The 12,209-nt window shown below is 32.4% G+C and overlaps 1 protein-coding gene across 1 annotated transcript; it reads left to right on the forward strand.

The window, feature by feature from the left end:
• The first annotated feature begins 2,509 nt into the window (after window positions 1-2,509).
• On the forward strand, window positions 2,510-2,953 carry LOC141606990 (putative invertase inhibitor). The gene has a single exon (XM_074426368.1). The coding sequence runs from the start codon at window positions 2,510-2,512 to the stop codon at window positions 2,951-2,953; it is 444 nt and encodes a 147-aa protein (XP_074282469.1).
• The last annotated feature ends 9,256 nt before the right edge of the window (window positions 2,954-12,209 follow it).

Genomic DNA, 12,209 nt, shown 5'->3' on the forward strand with positions numbered 1-12,209 from the left:
CTTCACAAAGGCTTCCATGGAGGTTTTGAGGTGAAGGGGAAGGAAAGAGGCGATGAAGGATAGGAGGAAAGTGGCGGAAGTGATTTGCGGATTTAACAAAACGCGATATAAAACCCTCGCTGAAAACCAGGCACTCGATCGAGTACCCAACCTACTCGATCGAGTGGCCCCCTACTCGATCGAGTACCCTAGCTACTCGATCGAGTAGCCTCTACTCTATCGAGTACCACTCTTAAAACGCACCCCAAGATGGTCTTGGCACACTTCCCTAAGGTTACTCCCGCTCCCAAGGACAGTCAACGCTGGTCAAAGGATCCCTAAAAGGGCGGGTATTACATTTAGAGGAGGAAGGGGTGGGGTGCGGCATCTGGTGGTGGCGGCAATGGGGTTCGGCGTGGCAGTGGTGGTTGTTGTCGGCAATGGTGATGTCGTGTACATCTTTTTTTTTTCTCTCAAATTGGTGGTCCGAGGTGGTGATGGCTGGTGGTCGTGGTGGTGTCGTGGTAATGGGTCGGGTGGTTGGAGGAGGTGAGGGTGGTGGTTATAGGTGGTTATTACTATAAAGTTTCACCGGCGTGGATTAAAGTTACGCATATATGGACTAAAGTTACGCTTAGATGGACAAAAGTTACTAATTATTATACTCGCCAAAGTTTGAATTTTTAGCATTAAAGTTACAATCGTAAAACATTAAAATTTCATTTATAAAATAATAAAATTAAATAAATTCAAATTTTTATATTAAAAATTGGAAAAAAAAAATTAAAGTTTGAATTTTTAGCATTAAAGTTTCACTCGTAAAACATTAAAGTTATATTTAAAAATCAGTAAAATTAAATAAATTCAATTTTTAAATTAAAAAATGTTTAAAAAAATTAAAGTTTTAATTTTTAGCATTAAAGTTTCACTCGTAAAACATTAAAGTTATATTTGAAAATCAGTAAAATTAAATAAATTGAAATTTTTATATTAAAAATTGTTTAAAAAAATTAAAGTTTCAATTTTTAGCATTAAAGTTCCACTCGTAAAACATTAAAGTTATATTTAAAAATCAGTAAAATTAAATAAATTCAAATTTTTATATTAAAAATTGTTTAAAAAAATTAAAGTTTCAATTTTTAGCATTAAAGTTTCACTCGTAAAACATTAAAGTTATATTTAAAAATCAGTAAAATTAAATAAATTCAAATTTTTATATTAAAAATTGTTTAAAAAAATTAAAGTTTCAATTTTTAGCATTAAAGTTTCACTCGTAAATTAAAGTTTCATTTATAAAACATTAAAGTTTTCATCTTAAAATTTTAAAATCTCAACCATCCATCTTAGTTGATCAATGGCTAGGATTAGGACTTAGTGGACTCACCATTTTAGGTGGACTCATTTGAACTCCTATATATATATATATATATATATATGATGCTGTTGTGGTTGAATTGAATCTATTGAGTTCTGATGAACTCAAATTTGTGATTTATCTTTGGTCTTTGGTATATGGTCTTTCTTGATATATGCAGGTTTTTGAATGGCATGAAACAAATTTAATTTTTAAAAACATTAGGAGTTCGTAATAAAAACGGTTACTAAAATAAAACCTGTTGTGAATACCTTACACAAATACCGCGCATAATATTCAACAACAGGTTTTAAACGAAGAACCGTTGTTAAAAGTCTTCAAAATTTTGGAGGGAAGGTTACAACAACGGGTTTTAAACTAAGAACCGTTGTTACCAAAAATTTCAACAACGGGTATGTAGCATATACCCGTTGTTACTACAAATTTCAATTTTGGAGGGAAAGTTACAACAACGATTATACATATGACAACCGTTGTTATATTATTCGCACCAAATTTTTGAAACACTTTCCACAACGGCTTATACGCAACAACAACGACTTTTAACCGTGGTTAATACTTTCGACAACGGTTTAGGTAAATAACTTAACCGTTGTAAATACCTTTTACAACGGCCGCTTTAACAACGTCCGCTTTTTGTTTTTACAACGGTTTTTACCTGTTGTTATAGCCTATATCTGTAGTAGTGACCTCGTGTATGTGTATGATCTTCCTATTTTTGACTTGGTACCCCGTCGTGGGTTGTCACTTTGTCCATGGTATTTTTGAGGTTCAATATTTGTGTAGATGGTACCCTTGTTGGATTATGCACGCAAAATTACGAGTAACGGAGTTTGATTAAGGCGAAACTAAATTTGGCGGAAAAATTAGTTTATTAACAACTTTATTAAAATATAAAATTTGCCCCAAATACCATGAGGTTTGCAATATACCTTTTTCTCATCCAGCAACTACTCATCATCTTTTGGTTTGATGAAAAAAAGTTGATAATTTTTTTCGAAAAAACCCGTACCTTTTATAATGATGAAGATACCTTTGATGTTGATGGATAATTAACAATAAATAAGATATGATGATGAAGATATATGTAAGAGATTAATTTGTTTAAGATCAAAATAATGAAGGTGAATTAAAAGGGAATGTTGTTTGCTGTGAATGACGATTGTTAATGGAGACTGGAGAGTACTCAGAAAGTTTTGTTTAGGGTTTTTGGTATCAAGGTACGAGTTTTGTATCAAGGTACTCGGATCAGACCCAAGAAGTTCCACATCCACATTGGAACAGTTGGCTGAAATTTCATTCCAAATGGATATATCAAAGGCAAAGTCCGTTACCACATTGATACAAAAACTCTTAAATGACCCGAAACTAGTCATCCCAGTGATCAAGAGAGCATTGCAGGACTGCTTACGGGTTTATTCAGATGCTTCTGATGAATTGATGGACGGTCTTGCAGCGGTCAAGGTGAAGGATTATAAGACGGCGAATATGAAAGGAAGTGTTGCATTGACTTCAGCTGAAACTTGTAAAGAAGTGTTCCAAAATGGACAAGGAATTAATCCTAGTCCTAGTCCTACGCCGTTGGAAGTCGATTTTTAGGAGTTGGTTGCGATTTCTCTTGCTTTAACTAACATGCTTTAATCACAAACTATCATTTCATACGTTGTTAATTTAAGACGAGAAAAATGTGAATTTGAGTTCCTGGATCATGAACAAACAACATTGTATCTCAAATAAAAAGAAGTGTCACCAATGTCCAAAGCGAATCAAAGATCATACCTTAAGTACCAGTAAGTAGACTGTATAACCAGTTGTATTGGTTGTATAGAAAAGAATATGAGTTTTGTAATGAATTATTCGAGCTTAGACTTATACATTACGAGCTTTATTTGAAAGAATCTGAGTTCCTTTATAAAAATATTGGTTTTAAAAAATTATAATGAAAATCATGAATAATAATACTCCCTCCATACCACACCAATGGTAACATTGACTTTTTCACACTTGTCGAGACACATTTTGCAACGTGGATATCTTTACTTATACTTTGTTAAAAATTATAAAAATTTGATATTCTTATAGTATTCATGACGATAAATCAAACAAGATCTCACATGACTATATTTTGTCTTGTGGATTAAGAATAATATCGAAGATTCCTTACGACCATAAATAGTGTAAAGATTCTCAATGTTATCATTGGTGTGGTATGGAGGTAGTATATAATTTCAATCTTATCTTTATTAATACAAGAACATTTAAAGCATCCTCATTAACCCACGTCATCATATACATTTTTTTTTCATTTCCTCAAAGAATCAGTAATGGTGGGCCATGTTGAGAAAACATGAGAATTAATTGTTTTGGTTGACTTTTACATCCGTGTTTACAACTTAGTAAATATTTTGTACGTTGATTAGTATTATTTTCATTTTTAATTTTAACAAATCAAGTAAATCAGATAAATGACATTCTAAAATTAGTTACTTTAAAGAATCTTTGGAACAATATGACCAAAAATGTTAGTTAAACTATATCAAGTAAATCAAATAAAGTTATATCCCTTTATAATTTTGTATATACATAACATCAACATTCACGCCACACCAAAAAAAAAACATCAACATTCACTTACCGTCAATATTTTTAACGATAACCATATCAATATCAACATACCAAAAATATTAAAACTAAGAATTATTCTAAAAAGTTGATTTAAAGCAACAAAAAGAAAAAAAATGGCAAAAATACGAAATAAAAAATACAACAAAATTCTAGCATAAAAATTAATTGATGAAAATTTTAATTACTGTAAAAAGTAACTATTCAAGAGTTTATGAGTAAAGCTGCACATAAATATTATTTGAAAAAATCGCTCCAAATAATAATGACACGATTAAAAATGGGGTATTGAAATTGCAAAAGAAAAATACCATATAGATTACTTAACATTCACAAAAGTACGAGTAATGATAGGCTTTGGGGACGGTCATGATGGGGTTTGGGCCTGAAGCAATGACTATAATAATTAAAACTACAAAACTCACCTTAAAATGTATAATCTTGCCTTATAAAACAGTTATTTCGCTGTATATGATAATAAAGTTGCTATTTTCCAAGATTGGTGTTTAGTTGTTTATACATGTTTAACAATACGTTGCATCACAAGTGAAAATGGGTTGACAACTCTGATTTATGAGTGAGTTATGACAATGAAAAATGCATATATAATGAAGAAAATTTTGAGATTTTTGTATTACCATTTAATTATGATTGTATATTGTAACATCGTTATGATATTTCAAATTTATATAGGTTCATTGTGTTTTGATATACTTTGAATATAAACTGTGTTGTTAATATTACAATATTTTTTGTACGTCGGTGATATACTCATATACATATTCAGTAATTGCATATGAAAGTATATTACAAATCGAAAATCTTAAATACGGCTAATCGTTATTTTAAACATTATTCAGAAATAACAACACTTGAAACTGCAATTCCGTGCAATTTGCACGGGATTAAAACTAGTTAGATTTTAATTTTAACATCAAAAAATTTAAATATAAATCAAAAATTATAAAAGTTTGAAAAAAAATATACATAAGTTCGTTTATATGAGTTTTGTTGTCTTCATACTACTACACAAACTTTGGAGCATGATTGGTGACTGAATTAGAACGTTGCTGACGTTAAAGTTTGAGACGGAGAGAGCGTAAGATTACGTATGGGAGGATTCAGTCATTGTTGATTTATGGGATGATAGTTTTAGGAATTTTGGGAGAAACGAAAAAGAGGGAAGAAAAATGGAAAAAAAAAAGTTAAAAAAAAGGTCCTACCGAGAATATATTCAGAGTCCAGTGTCCTAACCGCTAGACCATAGGACCTTGTTGTTATTTAATTCTAAATTTTTTTTTTTTTTTTTTTGAAATTGTCATTTCATTAATAATCAACTAAGCGTAGGTTACAATGAAGATAACAAATAGACAAAGGAAAATCAAGATTGCTAACGTAAAAAATACATTCAAAATAACTATCTAAATACTGGTAATGGCGCTGCCGCTCCAAAATCATAAATTTCTTGAATCTATGAATAATCGATGTCTTTGCATCCTTCTTGATGGAGGGAAACAATTGTAGCCGTCTTGATGTATTCATCCACGAAACAAATCGATAATCTCCCGTCGATTAAAGCTTATTATATTGATAACAATCCCACGAAAAAATGGAAAAACCCCGAAAGAAGGGACGGAACAACAGATCTCACCAAAAGGGAGACTATTATTGAAAATAAGATAGATCTGCATAAAATTAGTTGTTTAAGAAAGCTTTTGAGGGGCTTACCATCGATGGATGATCGATGGAAGCCCCCGAATAATAATGGAGGCTAGGTTTTTAGAGAGGGTTTTTTTAGAGGGGGTTTAAACTTTTCAATTCTAAATTTTAATACTATAACAATTGTTGCTTTCAAATATATTTTGAAACTATTTATTTATTGGATGAATGTGGGAAGGCTATTGAACGTTTTGAAGCATCATATAGACAAATCGACTTGGCTATGGTCGTATGGATATTGCTACAAGAGTTATAATTATAATTTTACGTTAATTCATAATTGATTTTTATTCAGTGTTTAATAGAAAATATTAGGCTTCGAGTTCATATTAATCCAATTATTTGAATACATCATAAACTCAACTCACTAATTTTGCTCTAGTGATCGTTTTCCCTCCATGTGGCTCTATTGGTTTTGATATAATATTAAATACTTTTACATGAGTTAAAGTTAAAGTTGTAAAAATTGAAAAGTGTATTGACATATGTGTAAAAGACAAATTAGACTCTTGATCTGAGCTTAATTATATGGTGGGAGTATATATGTTATTATTAAGAATAAACATTTTTTTGTTAATATGTTCAATATCACAAGTCTATACAAAGTATTAGACTGATTAGTTGTACGCGTATATATGTGACAAGCAATGACTAGAGTTATATGATAATTAACGATTTCAGTAATTAATCATGTAATAACACTATAATTTAAAACAAATGTATGCATCGTCTATTTCAAAATTTTGAAAGTAGAGATTACTTTTATCATGTTTAAAGCCTAGTTTTGAATTATCGAATCCCGTTTATTTAAGGTTGTATTCATTATTGATGATTACATTAGCCGTATATAGAGTTGGCAATCGGCTCACTCAGGTCGGTTACGGGTCGGGTCAAAACAGGTCGGGTCATAACGGGTTCGGGCTGCGTCGGGTCAGTGACGGGTTCAGGTCGATTCGGTTTATGTTGGGTCATCTTCGGGTCGGGTCATCGACGGGTGGCAAGTCGGGTCGGGTCATTAGCAGGTCAGTATCGGGTCAGATTATCAGCATATATTTTATCTTATATATTTAGTTTTAGATGGTAATTTTATGTTTAAATAATGGATATGTGTATGAATTGTAATTTTAAGTGAAAATAATTAAGATGAATGTCAATTTGGTGTTAATTATTTAAATAACTATTAAGCTATTTCATTATCGGGTCATCTATCGGGTTGAGAAATTATCGGGTCACGGGTCGGGTCAGGTTGGGTTCGGGTTGGAAAAAATAAGGCTGTTATCACTTATCGGGTCGGTTCGGGTTGAGTCAATTCGGTTCGGTTCACCCAATTTTCAGGTTGTATAGGGTCGGATGTCGGGTGGGTCGAGTCGAGTTCCTCGGGCCGGGTCAGCTTTTGCCAGCTCTAGCCTCTAGCCATATACCACGTTGGAGATTGAGAATGAATTTAATGTAGTCTTCTAAAATTGATTAGAGCGTACCATGAAATAGGTTAAGTAACAATCGAGACCAATTAATATTGGTTCTTAATGCACCCGATTTGTTATACTAGGCATCAGAATATGACTTATAACTCATTAGGTAAGCTAGTTACGCTATGATAATTAATATTTACTAAGAAATCAGGATATTAGACTCACAATAATAATGATTGACAAAGTAATTCGTTAAAATTTATGTGTTGATCGATCCATTTTAACGGTGCACACGTGCCATAAAGCTTTCCTTCATCGCTTAATTAGTTAAGTTATTGATTATTCAACAATATTCATCCGATGTAGACAACTCATAATCATAAATTAGCTAGTACTTAATTATTCAAATTCTATTTTTATTTTATTATACTGAACAACAAGTAACTACTATCATACTCCCTCCAATTTTATTTATTGTTCTCTTTTCTTGTTGACATAAGAAATAAAGGAATCAATTTGGACCACACAATACACATGACTCTATATCAAATTGATTTTGGAACACACAAAGTTGTCCAAAAAAGGAAAGAGGAACAATAAGGAAAATGGATGAAAAGAGAAAGAAGAACAATAATTGAAATTGAAGGGAGTACAATATATTAATTTTATAAATAACTTGCTGATATGACATAATAAAATTTCATCAAAAATTACATGACATCTCATGGGTAAATAAGAACATCTTAAAACTAAAAAAAATGATATACTGTTATGATTCGCAACGGTTTTATTTAAGTGAAAAACGTTATTCTAAAAAAAAAAATCAATCTATTCCTAACTAAATCTCTTTCTAATAGATTCGTTTACGATATCAAAGTTGGCTGGTTTGAGTGGTAAAGGCTCTCATATCTTAAACAAGTGATTATGGGTTCCATTCCCGACTCTTGCAAATGAAAAGACCAAACTTGGGAGGGGTCTACCCATTGAATTGCCTTTGGTATCCCGAAGGAGATTGTCCCAGCTGTCGGTAGGGGATACTCCAGGACATACAACACCAAAAAAAAAAAGATTCGTTTACGATTATAGATATCCGTTGTGTAACACCCTCTTCTTACCCGGCCAAGGTAATTAGGGAATGTTACCATCTCGGATTCCCGAGGCGGTAAATCAGAGGTACAATAAAAAAACTCTTTAAATAAATAACAAGTTTAGTGATTACATAAATGTAAACAAATGAATAAATGTGAACTATACAATTCAAATTACAAGTCGACTACCATCGATGTCATCTATGCTACGCTACTCGACTCCAAGTCCAAGACGCGGCCAAATCTCGATCACGTCAACAAGCAAAACCTCCACTTAACCTGCTCCCTATATGATCGGAAATATCATATGGATCGACACAGGCCACCCTGGAAACAGGTGACAATTACACAGACACACAAACGTCAGTTTCAATAAATAAAGTGTGACACAACACAAGTGTGTGAATATAAAACATGTCTATGATATAAATGAAACACTATCAAACAACTACTGATGCCAGGGACACACGACATAAACACCAACTCAACACACACGACACACTTCCTCTAAACACCACCGTGGCCACCACCATCACCGTGGCATCCCCTGACCACGGTGGACCCAACCACCAGCCCACAACCAAGTCAACCGCCACAAGCAACCGACATCAACAATAACAAACACACAAACACAACCCGACACCCTCCTTTTTACCCTTGATTTCCGCCACCTACAAGCACCCTAACCACCACCCACGACCTCCACCATGACCACCTGGCAAACAGATCGGGTCGTGTCGGGTTCGTGTTCGTGTCACATGTAAACGGGTCACAATCCCTCCAACCCAAACCCGGCCCAATTAAATCTCGTGTCGTGTTCGTGTCGGCCTACTTACATAAATGGGTCATAAGGCCTCAACCCTAACCCGTTAATTTCGTGTCGGGTTCGTGTCGTGTTTTCATGTCACGTCCATATTTTGAAAGTTTAAGTATATTTATGTGATGGAGGATCAAGAAAAAATAGGATTAATTTAGTAAACAGGTCATTCGTGTCGGGTTCGTGTTTAGAGAGGTCAACCCTAACCCAACCCAATTAAATATCGTGTGGTGTTCGTGTCGATCCACTTACAAAATGGGTTATTAAGTCTCAACCCAAACCCGTTAATTTCGTGTCGGGTTCGTGTCTTGTTTTCGTGTCGTGTCATTGTTTGCCACCTCTACATGACCCCCACTCAACCCACGACACAACCACCCTACCATCTCCCTAGGTCAGGCCACGAATGTGGGTCAAAAACCCGTCTAAAAGTCGGTACCAAAACAGGACAACAACAACAACTAGATCTCGGTCAAACTGAGCCATGGTGGTCAACGGCGAGTCCTAGGGCGGGTCAAGGTCGAGGCGGGTCACCGATATTAATTAACTAATATATAAACTAGTGTAAGACGGTCTTACCATTATTATTACCATTATTATTATTATTATTATTATTATTATTATTATTATTATTATTATTATTATTATTATTATTATTATTATTATTATTATTAATATTGTTATTATTGTTATTATTGTTATTGTTATTGTTATTATATTATTGTTGTTATTGTTGTTGTTGTTGTTGTTGTTGTTGTTGTTGTTGTTGTTGTTGTTGTTGTTGTTGTTGTTATTATTATTATTATTATTATTTTATTTTTATTGTTATTGTTATTGTTATTGTTATTGTTATTGTTATTGTTATTAGTATTAGTATTATTAAATTGTTGTTGTTATTGTTGTTGTTATTGTTGTTATTATTATTATTATTACTATTATTGTTGTTACTATTTTTTTTTTTTTTTTGGTGACGAGGAGGTTGGATCCTCCCCGGATACAGGATATTGTTGTTACTATTACTATTAATATTAGTATTATTAAATTATTGTCGTTGTTATTATTGTTGTTATTGTTGTTATTATTGTTATTATTGTTATATTCCGTCTCATACATAATTCGTAAAACAATATAAAATATATATTTATAAAGTACGGGGTATTACAGTCTTCCCCCCTTAAAATGAACTTCGTCCCCGAAGTTCGCTTCACTCTCTCCTTTTCTCAAGTCTCTTCAAGTCTCATCACCGATTCTCAAGTATTCTCTCGAGGTTCTTACTGTCATCACTCTCAATAAGATGGATACTCACAAAGGGAGCGCTAAATCTTCACTTATGCTCAAAAGGAGAAGCCCTTGTTATTTAGTGTTGGATGAAATCTCTTATAAGCTTCTTATGATCTCCTCATTTTATCAACGCGAGACAATTTTTTTAACATTTTATGGGATGTTATAATTCTTACCCACAATATAGTGCGATTATTTTGAAAAAAATAAATAAAAAGAAAATAAATAAACGGGAAAAAGCGAGTGAAATTTTACTTTAATTAATTAAGAACATTATTTTAATATGGCTGGTACCTAATTTAATGAGTTAAGGCTAAGACAAGGACCCGAACTATTTTTTTTTTTTTTTTTTTCCAGTTAATGACCTATTCTATTAAATTTTCCAGCTAAGGAACTCCCTTGTCCATTCTGTTAACTCTCCCCGTTAATTTTTGTAATAAAAGTAGGTCAAGGCCAATTAACCCTCTGATGGATTATATTTTTAGGTCTGTTCTTCGAATTTTTTTTCTTGAAAATATAATTAATGAGAAAATTATGTTTATGAACTGGAAACTACCGTAGCATTACATCATACGCAATTGAAAAATTTAGCGGAAAAAAAAACAAATTAGATAACGAAATCGAAAAGCTTATCTATCTCTTCGAATAAGAAGGAACAAGCAACTAATATATCTCTTCAAATTTTCGTTTCATAAAATTGCACTTAATGAATCCGCCACCAATACCTATTTACATACGTCATCGTTAGAGTAAGCATGTTCGTTATTATCAAAGTGAAACAGTAAATGAAATTCCTTAAACATGTGTGAACAACAGTATTTCAATTTTCAAGAAAACAAATTCTCACTTTAGACAGGACACTATTCATTTAAAACTGTAAATAGTTGGTGTCTCCATGGGCGGACCCAAGTATAAGCTTGGTATAGCAAATGCTACACCAAAAAAAAAAAATTGTAAGAGAAAAATTTAATTTGCTACACCATAATTAATTATTTACTACTCAATAATTAATTCTTTCAACAGTAATTATGGTCTTTATACTCAAAAGATGCGTGGGTCTTTCTTAATCCCCAAATTCAGCCTATTTAATACACCTACTTCATTGTTCATTCATGTTTTGTAAAACGTTTCAGTTTCCAAATTAATAATCTTTCTTTATCAATCTCCTTTTCTACCGTACACTAATATCAATTAGCCAGCCAAATTTCCTAAATTAACAGTTCTCACTCTCCAAAACGATATATTTACTTATTTTAGTGTCATGTAATATTTCAATTAATTTGAACAATTTACGAAATATTTTAAATAATATTTTGACTAAAATTTTCATTTTTTGGAATATTTTCTCGACTTTTCATTCTTGTTATCACGTGATTATATAAATAAAATGTCGGTCAGAAATTGAATTAATGCAAATTCATTGTGAGAGATAAATTGTTTTGATAGTAATGCACATTCTCTTCTCAAATACGATCACTAATTCATCCTCAGCATGAAATGCTCGCATTTGCTCTTTTTTAAGTATTGCTTTTTTTCTCTTTTACATAAATATTTATTTGTTATTAAATTATAAAAAAAAAAATATACAAAGAATGTATATTTGATCGATCTTGATTCGAATTTCAAAATCTAAGAGTGAATTTAAGTTTTGAACAAAGCGTGAGCTCGATTTAAATCTAGTCATTGTTAATGACGTTCAATTAGTTAGCCACTATTTTTGTTAACGCGCTAATCTTGCTACACAAAAAACAAATCCCTGGGTCCGCCTCTGAGTGTCTCTCTCACAAAATAAGAGCAGATAGTGTAAGTAGGTAGGAAATATACACTCCCACTTGTCCTCTTACTCGCATTTTGTGAGAGGGCTACTATCCGTTTACAGCTTTAAACGGATAGTCTACATCTACCATGAGACGGATTAT

Source organism: Silene latifolia, chromosome 10, assembly GCF_048544455.1.
Source record: "Silene latifolia isolate original U9 population chromosome 10, ASM4854445v1, whole genome shotgun sequence".
NCBI classification, from domain to species: domain Eukaryota; kingdom Viridiplantae; phylum Streptophyta; class Magnoliopsida; order Caryophyllales; family Caryophyllaceae; genus Silene; species Silene latifolia.

Excerpts from the sequence above, each read along its gene's own strand:
- LOC141606990 (XM_074426368.1), top strand. The coding sequence starts at position 2,510 with ATGACGATTGTTAATGGAGACTGGAGAGTACTCAGAAAGTTTTGTTTA.